We start from the raw sequence: 17,701 nt of genomic DNA on the forward strand, positions 1-17,701 counted from the left end.
TGTTACACGGATAGATAGTGAAAGCTTAGCCTTAAAGATAGCTGATAATCAACATCACAAACATGCCTATAGTCTTAAGATCGAACAAGAACAGTCAGAAGACCTAATGTAAAAAGAAGACGAAGAAACTTTATGATGAATCTTACATTAAACACAAGGAATCTGATAGATTTCAAATATACAAATATGCATTGGGCAACTAACAATGAAAAGATTTATCCACAATTTTAAAAGAAACTAGTAAAATGAAGAAAATTGAGACCAGCTCCCTTCTTACTAAATGCAGAAAATTGCTCATTAAACCGTCAATAAAATGTTGAAGGATTCAGTCACCGATATGAAAAAAGCCTTCTTCTCATTGCGCTATCCCCTTTTGAAGGTTGGAGATCCAAATGGCAATTGAAGCTTTGAAAACAGCTGCACGAAGGTTTTCTGCGAATAAGCGGTCAAACCATTCTCTTAGATCTTTCAGCCAAGAGTTCAGACGTCTTCTTACACATATTTTGCCTTGTACTTTACCTTTCAATATGATAAGAAGTAATTTATATCTTTTACCAAAGTATTGTACTTTTTGCTCTTTCATTATTTGTAGTAATTCTTTTTGGATACTTATGCATCAACTTACCTCATCGTTGGTAACTTTTTGTACCCATAAAATTCTTAGCATTCGCCTGTATATATAGATCTCAAAGGCAAAAAAGAAGTAGGTAATAAAAAATACCAACATTGATGAGAACATATCAAGAACATCTCAGTTGTTTTTATTGCCATTGTACGTGATAGCGTTAAAGAATATTAGATATTTTACAATCACATAGTTATACAAATTTTTGTTTACTTTTTTATCTTGTAATTTTTTTATGTTACTAGGGTTAAAAGTTTATATTATATGTGATTAGAAAAAATCAACTAATAATTAAAATCTGCAAATAGGACAGTGAAAAGAATTCCATGCCATTATTGTACATTTTTCAATGATGTATTAGCGTACGTGACTTCACGCTGACTAGGGCGATATTATTCCATACCTTTATTTGTTAAACAACGTTAGTGTGTTGTAATTTATATTTAATAAACAAAACGATCGTAATCGTACATTCTTTCAAAGGTAGAGGCGCCTATTGTTATTTTAAAATAAATTTTGTAACAAGCCACTTTAGATAACGCACTGGGTAATCCTCTATCTAATATTAGCAAACATCGATGGTGTATAGGTTGACAATTTGAAAATGTCCCACCACTAATGACTTTATTACGATAAAAGTTGGAAAAACTGGTTTATTTGGCAAAGTGAATATTTTAAGGCCCCAAGATATTTAACTTCCTACCAAAGGTAAATGTTATCATTAAAATTATAAATGGGACAAGAGGTCAAGTGGCACATCAAAGAGTATTTAATTTTCTCTTCAATTCTTAGAAGTTTGAAAAAATCGCATTAGGAAGCTACAAAAGTAATTAAATGTATTTAGTAGAACAGTGTTTTTCAATCTGTGGGTCGCGACACCTAAGGGGATCGCAAAGCTTTACTCGGAGGTCGCCGTAGAAAGAAAATATTGCACAAAAAAAGGTCTACTTCTCTTTTTAGTTTTAATGTCTACCATTGAAGAAAATGTCAGTTCACAAAATTATGATGTGGCGAATTGCAGTAATAATTTAAGAGCTTCACTTGCCTGATCTACATATTCGTGTTTTCTTTTCATCTAAAATACGTCGACACTTTGCGACTAAAACTCCATTTTAAACATACCATCAGCAGCTAAATCTAGAAGACATTCTTTTATTTTTGTGGTTCTTTTTTATATCCACATCCATTGATTTGTTCAAAAAAAAAATTTAAAATCCGTCTAGCTATTGTCAAATATATCAAAAGTTGCTCTTGTAAATTATGCAAGCTCTGTATCATACAAGGAATGTGAGCCGATACTGCAAAATTTTGGTCTGTTGTATTATTTTCAACAATCTTATAAACACATGTAAAATACTTATACATATTGTTTTGTCGAGAAGTTGACCACAAACGAAATTTTGCATGAAATGCTTTTACTTTATCTTTAGCTATTGTTCTGAAGCTATTTTCTTGTGGCATTTTAAATTAATTTATATTTAAATGGGAATAAGCCACAATTAAAGGTTAAAATACGTTTATTGACGTTTCAATTTCCACTTCGGAAATCGTTCTCAAAATACAACGAATTAAGTATTTTGAGAACGATTTCCGAAGTGGAAATTGAAACGTCAATAAACGTATTTTAACCTTTAATTGTGGCTTATTCCCATTTAAATATACATTAATTTATCTTTAGCTGTTAAAATATTTTCTTATCTTCTTTAAAAGTTCTTGTCAAAGTTCATCAAAAGCCTTGGATGAAAACAAAGGAAGAGAATACAGAATGGGAAACAAAGAAATAAAAATACTATGTTACGCAGACGACGCAATATTGATAGCCCAATATGAAGATAGTCTGCAAAGACTGGTCCACAGATTTAACATAAGAGCAAAAAAATTTAATATGACAATCCCATCCCAAAATACATGGGAATTACACTGTATAGCTATAGAAACCTGGACAAAGAAGTGAGAGATCAAATACAAAAAGCAAATAGACTGATATAATGATTTAATAACACTATATGGCGAAACAGACACATTAACACTGAGATGATGTCAAGAATTTATAAAGCCAATGTAAAACCAATAATGACATATGCCTCAGAAACAAGAGAGATGAGAGTACTGAGAAGATTTACAGAAAATATGCTGAATATGTCTTCACTTCTCTGTCGATCATTCGAAGAAAATGTAATATACAGTGTATAAATGAATGAACACAAAATAGAAAAAAGAATGAAATAACTATATAAGCAGAATGGAGGACACCTGTGGCGTTAAAATAGCAAGAGATAAGTCACCAATCGGCAGAAGAAGTATCGGGCGATTGCGCAAAAGATAGAGTGACAAGCTCCAATAGAGGTATTAATTCGTCAATGAACAACCAGAATGGCTTACAAAGAGAAAGAAAAAGAAGAAGTTCTTGTTCGATATATTAAGGTGACTAAAAATATCTGCCAAAAATGCCAATTTTAAGAGCCAAATAGGGTCAGAAAAACGATAAGCATATTCAGATTTTGCATCTTGTAAGAACATTAACAATTCAGCTCTCAGTTCCAGAGTTTTTGGTAATAGCTTTTCTTTCGATAACCACCTGACCTCTGTGTGATATGGAGATTTTAATGAAGCGAGCCCATTTTTCACAGACGATTCTGAATAGCTTTGCAAAGCTGTACCGTTGATAGAATTCACAAATTGTATTACCTCCTTGAGCACGTCATTTAAACAAGTTGTTACCTTAGCAGCTAGAGCTTGTCAATAAAGAAAACAGTGTGTCCGGGATATATTTGGCAATATCGAATTTAATTTTGCAATGAATCCGCTATTTTTGCCAGTCATAACTTTAGCGCCAACGCTACAAATAGCGATACAGTTTTTCCATTCAATATTGTAGTTGCAAGTGCTTTCTAAAAACATATCGTCCAACCACTGTCCAGTAGTTTTTGCAGGAAGTGCTTTGCAAAATAAGATTTCTTCCGTGATACCGCCACCTGATTTAAATCACACTAATGCTGTAGATTCATCAAATTGCAAAGCAAAATTTGGCTGTTCCTTAATTTTTTGACTCCTTGTTCTTGAATGTCATTGGTCATATCGTTTATTCTACGTGGAATAGTATTGTCAAAAAGTGGTATGTTTTTTAATCTGTTTGCCTCCTGTTTCCTGACCATAATTGAAACCATATCAAGTGCTGCTGACAAAATAAGATTTTCGACAATTGTGTGTGGATTCACTGCTTTAGCAACTCGATATGTCCCTTTGAAACTAGGTAATAATGTTGACTCGTTGTGGCTTTATTTTTTCTTTTCTGCAATCTTGCATTAATCGGTAAAACAATGATTTGTATAGTTTAGTAGGAGTCTGTATCTTTCTGTACTTCTTCATTTACATTTGGACTTCTAAGCCTGTTAGTGATGTTTTTCGAGTCCGTTCTGCAATTGTTGCATCTTTGAGTCTTTGCACATTTTATTTCTTTCGATCCATTTTATTTTCTTTCCTGACGTTTGAAATGAGTCTATGTTTGCGCCTCTATAATTTGTGCAGTTCATTACGCCTGTTCTTCTTCATGTTCTAGTTCAAGTTCTTCTACTATTTCGTTGTCCAATCATAATCGTTTAGAACATAGATAACGCTAACACAAAGGAATATAACAACATAGACTCTGCATGGGAGAATATAAAATTAACTTTGACATACGCATCAGGAACATGCTCTAAAATCTATCAGACAACAGCACTCAAAGGTATAAACAGACAGAAACAGAGGTAAGGAAAGTAATGAAAAGGAAAAAAAGAAGTGCTAGCAACAGAGATATAGAAATAATAGTAAAAACAATGATGTAAGACAATTCTTAACAGAAATTTCAGGGATCAAGGCTGATTACCAAGCCAGAACAGGAAACTTTCTTCAACAAGACAGCAGAGAGATTATTAGTAATGCCGAGAAAAATATTTAAACCTGGAAGGAAAACTTCTGTCAACTGTAAACGATAAATCTAGCGAAAATTCATCAAACATAGATGTGCATACAGCTTAAATATAAGACCATTACTCGATATGTCATAAAATAATCCAGTAATTCAAAAATTAAAAATAATAAGGTACCAGGCAGCAATGATATGCCCGAAGAATATCTATAGTGTATTTTTATGTATGAGAGAGTAATAAAACAATAAATTATGTATGCAAATCCCTAAACTGTTGATACGGGTGACTCAATGAAAAACAGATATTTGTCAACAAGTTTACAGAAGTATATAGGAAAACAATTTTAAATTGAGTATGACCACCAGGTATAAAGGTTGGAGCAGAATAGAATACAATAGTTGTGAGGGTTACTAATCCCTAAATAAGGTTGCCAGTGTCGGAGTGATGGAGGTTAACAGGTACTAATGAATTTGCAAGAAATGTAAGATGTTTATTTTATTGGTTATATATAACCAATAAAAGTTTAATAAGTACCTACCTATTTGCAAAATAAAGTTTAATTCTTTAGATAAAATAAAACGTTTTATTTTATCTGAAATGAGTGCATTCCACGAAGTAAGGGTTTCAACAATCAAACATTTAATTCTTTAATTCCAGGAATCTACGACAGTAATTGACTAGATAATTACCTTCTAAACTTATTCCACAGAAAATGTGATAGTGGGTTTTTCCATTTTGTAGGAAGGTCCAAGTGGCGTATTCAAAATTCTTAACAGTTCACTAAAAGTAGGTACTTCAGTTGCAAGGTGCAGTTTATTGTGTATACTAGTGTTATGGAAAATTTGGAAGTGCCGTGTAAACGCCGAAAAATTGGTCCTCTAACAGTTAATGAAAAAACATTAATATTTAATTGTTTTAAATCATTTACAGACAAACGTTTATGTGAAAGTGTTGATGAGACCGCTGAGTTAGTTAGCAGTACACTTGGTGTTGGGAAATCTACGATTTACAGAGTTATTAAAGAAGAGAAATGTGGTAGTTTTCAAATGCCACGTAATGCTCCAGGGAAACCAAAATTTCAAATAGAATATCATTTTAAAGAAGGACTTCGACGGAAAGTGCATGAATTCTTCTTTAGACAAGAATTTCCAACATTGGATAAAGTTCTTGTCTCAGTTCGAGATGATAAGGATTACCCAGAAATGAGTCGAAGTACGTTATGGAAACTTTTAAAAGAAATAGGCTTCCGCTGGAAAAAGAATCCCAGAAAGTCTATTTTATTAGAAAGAAGCGATATTGTCATATGGAGAAGACATTTTCTAAGAACCATAAAGGAAATGAGAAACCAAAAAAGAAAAATATTTTATCTTGATGAAACATGGATCAACGAGGGTCATACACCAAATAAATTTTGGCAGGATGAAACTGTTACAAGTCAAAGGCACGCTTTTGTAAATAACTTATCTACTGGTTTAAACCCACCATCAGGAAAGGGACGCAGGCTGATAATAGTACACATTGGCAGTTCAGACGGTTTTGTTGAAGGTGGTTTATTAACTTTTGAATCAACTCGTACCGGTGACTACCATGAAGACATGAACGCTGATGTCTTTCAAGAATGGTTCGAACAAATGATAGATCTTCTTCCTAAGAACTGTGTAATAGTAATGGATAATGCAAGTTATCACTCCAGACTTATAGAAGGACTGCCCACAACCAAGTGGTTAAAAAAAGACTTGCAGAATTGGCTGAGTTCAAAAAATATTACGTACCATCCCGGATCTATAAGAAAGGAACTTTATTCGTTGTGTGCCCTTCATAAAGAAAAATTTAAAAAATACGAAATTGATGAAATTGCCAAAAATCGTGGAATGACAGTACTTAGATCCCCACCATATCATTGTGAATTAAACCCGATTGAACTGGTATGGGCACAGATAAAGAGTGAAGTTTCAAGAAAAAATACCACTTTTAAAATTCATGATGTTAAACAGTTGTTTTTGGAGGCCGTAAATAATGTAAAACCTGAAAACTGGGAAAAGGCAGTAAATCACACTATTAAAGAAGAGGAAAAAATGTGGAAGCTGGACAATATTACTGATAAAATGATCGAGCCAGTTATTATAAATCTTGGTTCTGAAAGTTCATCTTCTGAATCTGATTTGGATTTGTAACAAGTAGCTGTAAGTTTTATATTAATATTTTTATTCATCTACTTAACATACCTTAGACGGTTTTAAAAACTCTTTTTCTCTTTTGTAATTTTTAAAAATTAAAAAAAATGTGAATTTTTTAAAACCCTTTTTAATGTAGGCCAGTCAGTTCTAATATAGTGTGTGATAAAAGAGGTCACTTTTGTTTACATACACATAACACTTTATAACACTGAAATAATTCATTTATTTTTTACAATTATTCAAAGTAATTTTTCAATTAATCTTGAGCACGCCCATGGAGTGGTCGGAGCTACCAGTTAAAATTATGCTAATTACTCTCTCGTTCATAAAAATAAACTATAAAACACTGAGTGTGAAACTAATAGTGAAACTTTACAATTAAAAGGCGCATACTGAAAATGTTTTTATAAGATTTGGGCATAGAAATCCCACATTTTTGCGAATTTGTATCTTTCGGCGTATCAAAACACACCGCGACGTTTTAAAAAGCAATAAAAGACCCACATTAATAGCCCTACAAAGCATTTTCGTGTTTTGTTAGTTTATTACCTCAGAACTACGGCACTAAATTTGTTAACAAAAACCCTCCACGCTTTTGTTTTGTTTGTTGGGTAGTAAATTTGAAAGCGTGGTTTATGTAGGTGGAAATGTCGTTGGTTTTATTAGGAACGACGTTATTTTTTTTATTCGCGTAAGGGTCTATTCACACGATACGGTTTTCGATAGTTAGGAAACCTGTAAATGATGGACAAAAAGAAAGTGACTGAAATGCTCAAAGAAAATATGGTAAAAAGGTTTTGAAAGTTATTGGAATATTGGAAGCTTTAAATTTAAAAACTCTTAGAATCACAAACTGAAAAGATACCAATACAACACAAAGACACATAAGAAATAGTACAGACCAAGTTTTTATTAACCGCCTCTAAATATTATATACTCTTTTTATACAAAAGCATATCTTCAAGAAAGAGGCCAACCCGGTTTGTACTAAATCCAACACTTCCTTAATAGTTGAAATACATAACTCTTGTATACCAGTATACCAGAGCCAAAGGATGTTTGTTAAATTATTTCAAATCAACTAAACCGTATATCAAATTGTAAACTATTATTATATAAAACATATTATATATCTTGTCTGTGCATGTCCTTCCTCTAATAACCTTAGTGGTTGATGCGGCTATCTTTGAGTAAATAAAAAAAATTAAATGCTTAAATATACAGTTTGTATTTGATATCTGAATTTGGAAAAGTTGATATCTACTTACAATAAATACTCCTATGCAGAATGATGGATATAATACTGTGTACTTGCTTTTCTAATTTATTTTAACACATTTACATAACTTTTTAAAACTTTATAGAAGCCTTATTCCAGAAACTACTAACTCAAACACTTTGACACAGACAAACTTATAACTATTTGTACAACGAATATGTAATTTTCGATAGTATTTATACATTTTTGGACAAACAATGCAGTTGTTGTTCTTTTCAAGGTGAATTTATCATTTATCATTTTTCCGTATAAATAAAGGACAAGGTGCTATCAACGGTATTTTGATAGTGATTTATATCAGCTAGCAGTACATATTTATATCGTAGATTAGTGTGAAAAACAACAAGTTTTAAACGAACTGTGTGCGAAGTAATATTCAGAAAAGGACCTTTTACTGTATATGAGTACCAAAAAATTGTTCTTTTTTCTATGTTTGTCTTCAATACTTTCCTCCATTATGAGATGAAGAATGGTTATGTCCACTTTCCTGATAATTTTGTGCTAGATAAGCTATTTTATAAATACTTAGCAGTTCTCTATCTACTTTCATAATTTTTGACGTATTATTAATTGTTTTGCGTTACTTTTTTGAGATACTAAGCTTCCCCTGTATATTGTGTATTGAGTAGAGAGAACAGGGAGAGCAGAGAAGAGAGAACGTACAGAATCCTGCTGCAGTTGTTCTTTTACAGCTTATATGTATCTGCAAGATTATTGTGTTTTACTCGCGTATAATATGCCTTTTGTAATCTATAATAAATCGATTCCATAAGTTTCAAGGAAATCATTGTGGAAATAACAATCCAGATGATAAAGCAACAATTTGGATTGCTGTGATTCTTACAGATAATTCTTTGAATTTTAGAGAAATAACTAATTTTTCGCGAACTAAGAATATGGAACTGGAGAAATATAGAACGTTGGAAATGATGGAACGACGATTCCTATTAGTAAAAATATGTTTTTTGCTTACTCAAAAAAAATATCGTTGAGTAAACAGTATACATATATAAAAGAGACAAACTAATGATAAAATTGGGAAAATTCGTTGTTTAAAATATTGTGGAAGACTTAAGAGTTATTCTAAGGCATAAATCACAGACAAAAATATCAGAGATCATTGTAAGGTAAATTTTGACAATACATTTGATAATATCGTCTAATTATTTTAAAAAGTTCATGTCAATACTCGTTTATAACTCAGTAATATAAATAAAATATTATATATATATATATATACATATATATATATATATATATATATATATATATATATCAATTCGTATTCATAATTTAATAAGAAATAAAACTCTTACCTTCGGTAGCGCAGCCAGACACTGTTGCTTGACATCCCAGACTAATTGATCCCTAGGAAATTGGAGGCATTTTTGGACGTTAAGTTCGGGGACATGGATCCTGACCAAGAGGTGGCCCTCCTCGGGGCCTCTCTCGTCCTCCTCCTCCATCAGTCGGGCTAGTTCTTCACATCTGCAACAAATTTAAATTGTTAAGAATAAACGAAAGAGAGAATCACCCATGCTATAAGCCAACCACCAGAAGTCAGTACAGACACATATTCAAATACTGAATTTAATATCGGCTTTTTGCACCGAAAAAAAATCAGTATCTCACTTGTAATCTACCTAATACTTCACAGTTTTCACGAACTGGGAATCTAAATTCGCCGATGCATTTTCGAATGGCATCAAGATCGAGGGAAAACGGCTAAATTGTGAGGTTCCAAAATCTAACAGTTCCGTTCCGGTCCGACTAAAATACTGTGCTGCAAAAGCGGACATCTCAGCAAATAATGCCGAAAAAAAGATTTATCTGTTCATTCTGTGGACAACAACACAGGTCTTCTGCATATCCCAAGATATCTGATCCAGAATGTCCCAACTGTAATGGAGCTTACCCTGCATTCTCACCAAGATGCTCACACCGCAAAACACAACCCAAAAATTTCAAACAAAAACCCAACTTGTATACTCACCCATACAAATCCCTTCATACGACCCTTCATTCCTCGAACATGAAATCATTAATTCATTTCACTTCCATGATCCTTTTTAATATAGAGGAGTGACACTATCCGTTATCTCAACCAAATGTCCAACACATTATATGGGTACGCAATATCTACCTCCTGTTATAATAACTCAATAAACCAAACCTTCACCCAACTCCGCACATATACACATAACACAACACTCACATGTACTCCGATATACACTTATCATATACCCACATACATCATCTAAATATATATACTCTTATTATAAATATATATACCACATATACACTTTACCTCCACCAAGCTCACAATCATAAACATATAACCACCCAGAGAAAAAGCCGACAACACACAACCAATAACTATACCAACATACCAATAACCCATAAACACACACATCCTAATATCAAACAACAAACATTGAGCATCACAAACACTCCTTAACAGTCGAATTCAAATCACAAGGACAGTAGCCTGGATAGTGACCTGGACTCTAACAAAAAATAATGAAAACATGTTAGAATATTTCGAAAGAAAAATACTAAGGCGAATCTATGGAGCAGTGAATGACAATGGAGTGTGGAGAAGATGACACAACTTTGAACTTTATAGAATATACCAGGAACTTGATATCGTAAAATATATTAAGATAGGAGGTCTGAGGTGGATTTGACATGTAACGCGGATGGAACAAAATGACCCAGCTAGAAAAACGCTCCTTGATAGAGCCATTGATCAAAAAAGAAGAGGAAGACCCAGAACAAGGTTCCCTGATAACATCGATGAAGATATGAGAAATATGGGAATACGTGCTTGGCGGAGAAAGGCGATGGATAGGGACGACTGGAGAGAAATTCTTGAGGATGAATTTTATAAACTGTTTTATAATTTAAAATGCTCATTTTGTCATAAATAAATCTAACATATATTATTTTATTTACTTCTTGTTAGTATGTATGATTTGAATTCTTTGATACTTGCTTGAGTAAAAGAAATCACGTTAAGGTAAAATCAATAAAATAACTAATAATAATCTATTTGAGTCCGCTAGATGCAAAACTCTGTATTTGCAAAAATTGTAAAAATTGAGTTTTAGCTGACAGTTATTTGTCACATGTTCTAGCTATCTGCTGATGTAAAAATTCAGCAGCAAAGTAAGGTATTTACTAAGAAAAAGGCATTAGAAATCTTGAATCAGACGCAAAACTATGTATTTGTCAGCCTATGCCAGTTGCATAACTGTGTAATTGCAATTGGCCAATCGCTTACATTGTTTGAGTCACATGACACGTCTCATGTGCACATGTCAATTATTCCATCATTCGCCATTACCGGTTTCACTGTTTGTTATTTGAGTACTAAAAACACCAAGTTTATTGCAAATAATTAACATTATGGATCTTCATGTGCATATTAGACCTTGTGAAAAAGGAAAAGGGAGAAAACGAGTTGTACAAACAGAAAAATGGAAACGAAATGTAATGAAACTTAAGAGGTAAGAGGTGTCTACAATTAACTAGATAGGTTTGGGACTTATTGTCAATATTTTTAGGCATAAACCTAAGGATTTACCCGGTTTTCCCACCTGTAACCATACAAAGAAAGTGTATTGTTGTATAGATTTAAAAATGCGAGACATTCAGCGTTTCCATAATAATCTGTATTCAACAACTGACAAAATAAAACAAGATATTTTTTTGCTGAAATTTTGTGAAGGTCAAAAGCCCAAGAGATCAGGTACAAACCTACATGGAATTTCAATTAAATATTTTGTTCCTACAGTAGAGGGTGGACTTTTAAGAGTATGCAAGACAGCATTTCTTGGAATAACTCATTTAAGTTCTGAAAGAATAGAGCGTGTTGTAAGAACGTTTGTTATCCGGGGTGAAATACCAAAAGAGAGAAGAGGGGGAGATACAACAAAAGGTAGATTTGATTCAATAAAATTATTTATCCAAACATTTATGGGGCGTTTGAACGGTGCAGAGAGTCATTATAATAGAGGACGATCGACTAGATTGTATTTACCATGTGATCTGAATTTTACAAAGCTTTACAGAATGTATTGTCAACGTCATCCACATCATTCCGTAAAGTTATCATATTTCCGAACATACGTTAATGAACACTACAACATATCATTCGGCACTCCCTTAGTAGATGCTTGTTCTGCGTGTCTCAGAGCGAAGGAAATTTTGAGAAAAGAAAATTCAGAAGAAGAAAAGTTAAAGGTTATAACAGAGCAGAGAGTTCATACGTTAAGAGCTAAAGCCTTTTATTCTTTGTTAAAAAATGAATCAAATCATAACATACAAATATTTTCTTTTGATTGTCAAAAAAATCTTTCTTTGCCAAAGCTTCCCGACCAGGCGGTTTATTTCTCACAGCAAATAAATTTTTATAATTTCACCATCGTGGCTGGAAATTTGAAATCCCATCTTTCTTCTACAAATGTGACGTCATATGTGTGGCTGGACCATCCAAAAGATTCAAATGCTGTTGCCTCTGCTGTACATGATACTCTCATAAAATTCAACTTTAAAAATCAAATCTAAAAAGTTCACCTATTTGCAGATGGATGTGGTGGACAGAACAAAAATAGCACGATGATGTCTATGATAATCTACTGGTTGGTTTATGAAGCACCTGGTCACATCAAGGAAGTGGAGTTTACGTTTCCTGTTGTTGGTCATTCCTTTTTGCCACCAGATAGGATTTTCGGTATGATAGAAAGGGAGATAAAAAAGAAGAACGTTGTAATAAACAGAAAAGAATATGAAGACATAATTGGAAAACACTCAAAGGTGCTGAGACTTGGTAAAGACTGGCAGATATTAGACTGGAGAAAGACGAGTGACGTTGTTGTTAAAAAACCTTCCCAGTGGCATTTTAAATGTAATGCAACGAAACGATTTATATTTTCTAAGGACAAAGATTATATGGCTACGGTAAGGGGGGAAATATTTTATCGTTCTGACATAGGGTTCAGCAAGTCTATAATACGAAAAGGGAAAAAGATTTCTTTATTGAAACCAAGGTTACAACAGATTAGATGTTCATTGAAAGGAGATAAATCGTCCATAGGCACTCTCCTTTGAAACAATTTTGGTGAAAATTGGAGAGACCAGCCGGATCTCAAATTTTATAAAATTATAGATACTGGCGTACAAGCAAATAATAACGAGAGTGCTGCAGAAAATGATCATATTGATGATGAGGACCCAGAGGAACTTAGAGTTTAGGAATTAATATAAATATATACATATTATAATTTGTAATACCTTTTGTACTTTGGATAAAAATAAACTTCACTAAAAGTTTACTTCCACATGCTTTCTTCCTTATTCCTACCACACTAGGTTTAGAAAACAGACTAATATAACAACCACTAATATCGTTAATGGTTGACTATTATCATGTATTTGCAAATGTTAGTTGCATAAATCTGTATTTACATAGTTCACTTGCAAAACTCGGTATTTTCAAATTTTTCTTCCTTTTCTAGCAAACCCAATAACTTTTCTAAGAAAAAAATCATTATATTTTACCTAATAAAGCATTTATCTATCACAAAAAAGTGCCATTTATTATGTCTAAGGTTTTTTGTAAAATTTATCAGTTTTTTGCAAATAACTCAGTTTGACTTATACAGTAAATACAAAGTTTTGCATCTAGCGGACTCATTTATTTTGATATATACTCAATAGTTACCATTTATAGGCACATACTTTGTTGAAATATCATTTTATAAACCTAATACAATGATCTTCACCTAAAATTCTTAAAAAACTTGGTAATGTAACTCGACCTAAATTAGGACCAGTAATTTTAACAACAATGCGGTACGTGAAAGTGAAAGTGAAAAGCTGAGGAAAAGTTCTAAAATATAGATTAAGAAAACTATAAAAAATACTAAAATTAACGAAGTAAAAAAATAAAATGTTTTGGAAATTTTTATAAATCGCTCTCATCTGAACTAAGCAAAAATGAGTTACAATGTTTTTCATATCAGGTGTCGATATATACCTGACAAATTAGAACTTTTTTACTGGATATATTGTTTATGTCGCTTTTGCTATTTTAAAAGATGAATGAAAGTGTACTACGATGATGATGAGCAAGAAATTATAATTAAACCTACGTGCTGGTTGAGGTAAAAGACCACATGTCCTCCAAAATTTCCTTCCTCTTTCTTTTTTTCCAAAAGATCGACATTTTCACTTTTTAGTCTAGACAAATAACAATTTAAAAATCACTAATTCATTAACAAATAACAGGTTAACTGTTTTTCACACGGAGCACATGTTTCACGAAACAAATTTTGCAAATCCAAGTGACGTGACGACCTATGTTCAAACAACTTACATTCTTCTCAAACAGACACTCACTCAACAATGATGTCTGTCTGTTTGTTTTAGTGTGTGTATTTTATCTATACTGAGATTAGATTAGACATATTTTTAATCTGTGTTTTGCTATATGCAAATTCTTCAGATATTTGCATGACAGATCAAGCTTAATCAGATGGTCTATATAATTGAATGTAGATATGCATTAGTGATGCCCCGATAGTAAATAATTTGTGACTAAAATATCAATGTTAATAGTTATCATAATAAAATTTTATTATGATTACTATTTATGTTCGAATTCAAATTCAAATTCTTTATTTTCTTTCTGACAAACATAGTTTGTATAGAATTAGTCATAAATATACATTGCTATATTAATAAATATATCAATTTATTGAAAGTGTTACACCTCTTAAAAACTGAACGTAACGCCTGTTTTGCTAGTGTTAATTTTCGGTCATGTCAAAAACTACATTAAAATGAAATTTGTAATATAAATAGGAAACTTTATTAAATGTAACATAAATAAAATGAACTAAATTATAAATTAATAAATTCATAATTCCAAACAATTTACTCATCAGCAATAACTATTTACTTAAATGTTTAAAATGATATTCACCAACCTCCAAACAATTATAAAGTTGCTGTTAAAAATTACGGAGAACATTTAAGAGAATTTTAGAAGTTACTAGACTACAATCATGCAGTCTTTTTATATAACCCCATATGAAGAAGTCCAGGAGAGTTAAATTGGTGGATTTCTTCTCCTGGACTTCTTCATATGGGGTTATTTAAAAAGCAAGATTTATACCTATCATTCCAGCTTTATTGGAAGGACTAAGATAACTAATAGTAGATGCATGTAGTGTAGTATACTATGTATATCAATATAATCTATTTTAAGGTTTATTACAATATAAGACAAAGGTTTCTTTTAACCATATTGCGGCACCATCCCCCATATCTAAGTAGCAAATTTATAGAAAGAAAAACTTCAATGTCATTAATTAAATCATTGGTTTTATTAACCATAAAACCTTGTTTATATAAACATAAAGCATCTGAATTAAATCTTATGTTCTTGGTGTATTCTTCTTGCCTATGTATAAAAAACGTTAAATATAAACATTTTCTTGCCAAAGTGCTGGACGTATGACTTTTTTGTTTATTAAGTTTGGCTTTATATATTTTTCTGGTAAACGGAAGAGAATATAAATCCAGATTCTATCACTGAACACAGATTGCATAAACAGGTGCAACAATGCACAGATTTTAAAAATTTGATCAAACTGCCTTTGAACATTTTTGGGGACCATCTGTATTATAAATGTAAGTCAACATATTTAGAGACATTTTTTAGACAGTTCGACTTCGTACTTCCAAAAATGAGTTTTCTTCTTGCTGGTGTACTGTTTGCCATGGTGCATCTGTACTTTGTCCAGATGTTAATAGTTGACAAATTCATTGTCCATGTCGTTGTTTATTTAAATCAATTAAACTTAATATGTCCTTGCACATGAAAAAATACGATTTTGTCGTAGTTATAAATTTGCCAAAAAGTTTACCATGTTAGGACGTGCCCAAATTTATTAACAGACTTATAGTATGCTAAGCGATTTTGTACTGGCTTTGTGGCCAATAAATTGGTGGGAATAATTTGTACCTATTTTAAATTTATCGCCACAAACTGCGGCAAATTCGATATTATTAATGCAACTAGGATTATTTCAATTTATCTGGCAATGAATTTAAACTTGTATGGTAATCCAGATTATTAGAGAAATTCCCAGAGACACTTTAATATTTTATTACAGACTACATAATCTCCATTAATAATTTCAGTGCATAACTGAATAGTGACTTTGGAATGACCTCTGCGGCAGTCTGGGTGCATTAAAGGATTTAATCAATGATTCATGTGACACAGTTTCTATACTAAAATGAGTTAATGGAGTCCTAGAACGTCTGTAAAAATAAAAAGCTTTTTTAAGTAGCATAGGGCAAAAGCTTTAGTGATATCAACTGATATTTTTCAAAGAATAATACTAAATAAAAACCTTCCAAACTAAGGAAATCTAATCATTATATGAGAAAGTAAATAATATTAAAAATTACCTCTAAATGGTACTTCAGTCTGTGAATCGCTACATATTACATACTAACTTACAATTTTTTATATCACCAACGAGATGGTAGCTGTAGACAACCAGCTATGTCGACTATGCCGACATCTGGAGCGCCACAAGCATCTTCACAATCAAATAAAAAACAAACAGAAAAAATCCATGAGAAAATTTTTCCCATCCGCCAACTAAAGTGAAATGGTCAATGGTGCTATAAAAGTCGTAAGGAAAGAAGTGATTCTTCTCTTCCTTAGATGCGATAAAAGTTGTACCGTTCGTTAAAAAATATTTAAAAGCAATATTTACGACTGGATGCTTGGTAATATGAAGAAAAACAGTGATTCAAGGTCTTAGCGTTAAGCGTCTACATTATCGTCGTCTGGATATACAAATCCTAATTCAGAAGAAAAAAACATGCTGAGCCTCAATGCTTTTGGTATCTACCTCAGCCCTAAACCAGCCTGTAGTATTATACATAATTTTTTATATAAGTCACTTCCTTGTTGTAGAATCCGTCTTGTTCCTTATTATGTAATATATCCCTTTACAAAAAATTCTCTCTTTCGTACTCGTTCTTCTTTTCTACAACTTTATAAATTTCGTTCTGTAATTAAATTATTAGAACTCCTATAATATTCTTGAAATTTTCAACATTTTAGTTTTATTTTCTCCCGTAAAGTATTTTGTTTTACAAAGTCCCTTTCAACTCATAGCTTAGGCATACCTAAATAGCGGTGACGGTAGAGAAGGGCCTCATTGAATTCGCGATGGATACACAAAAACATTTCAATTAAAGAAGGCGCGCGCAACAGGCGGGCTAATTTCTCATAATATTCGTTATTAAGTAGGAGGTTACCTCCGACTCCTTAATTACAACACCCGTCGCAAAAAAGGGGACCGTACAATATGATTACGTAGATTTTTGATTTTGTATACGTCTTTAATGAGATCGAGGCCACAAACGAAACGGAGAATAATCAATAATTTTTATTTAACTTTTTAATAAATATATAAGGATGTTTTAAATAGTATATAAATATAATAGTATATATATATATATATATATATATATATATATATATATATATATATATATATCGATTATATTGACGACAAAAGGACTTCTACAAGGCTGTGCTACGTCCCCTACTCTGTTTAAAATATTCTTGGAAAAGACACTCAAACCATGGAGGAGAAAGTGCGAAGGAATGGGCATA

At 32.1% G+C, this 17,701-nt stretch overlaps 1 protein-coding gene across 6 annotated transcripts in view; it reads right to left on the bottom strand.

Moving 5' to 3' along the window:
- Positions 1-17,701, bottom strand: part of Prosap (SH3 and multiple ankyrin repeat domains prosap) — a 382,041-nt gene that overhangs the window by 107,176 nt on the left and 257,164 nt on the right. For 4 of the 6 annotated variants that reach the window (XM_072521080.1, XM_072521079.1, XM_072521081.1 and 1 more), the window contains one exon: positions 9,309-9,480. In XM_072521080.1, the coding sequence (XP_072377181.1) occupies positions 9,309-9,458 (150 nt within the window). In that variant the 5' untranslated portion in view covers positions 9,459-9,480. Of the gene's footprint in view, positions 1-9,308; positions 9,481-14,147; positions 14,407-17,701 lie in introns of those variants that run through there. The other 2 variants (XM_072521078.1, XM_072521076.1) reach the window with 1 other exon arrangement.

This window comes from Diabrotica undecimpunctata, chromosome 1 (genome assembly GCF_040954645.1).
Source record: "Diabrotica undecimpunctata isolate CICGRU chromosome 1, icDiaUnde3, whole genome shotgun sequence".
Lineage (NCBI taxonomy): Eukaryota > Metazoa > Arthropoda > Insecta > Coleoptera > Chrysomelidae > Diabrotica > Diabrotica undecimpunctata.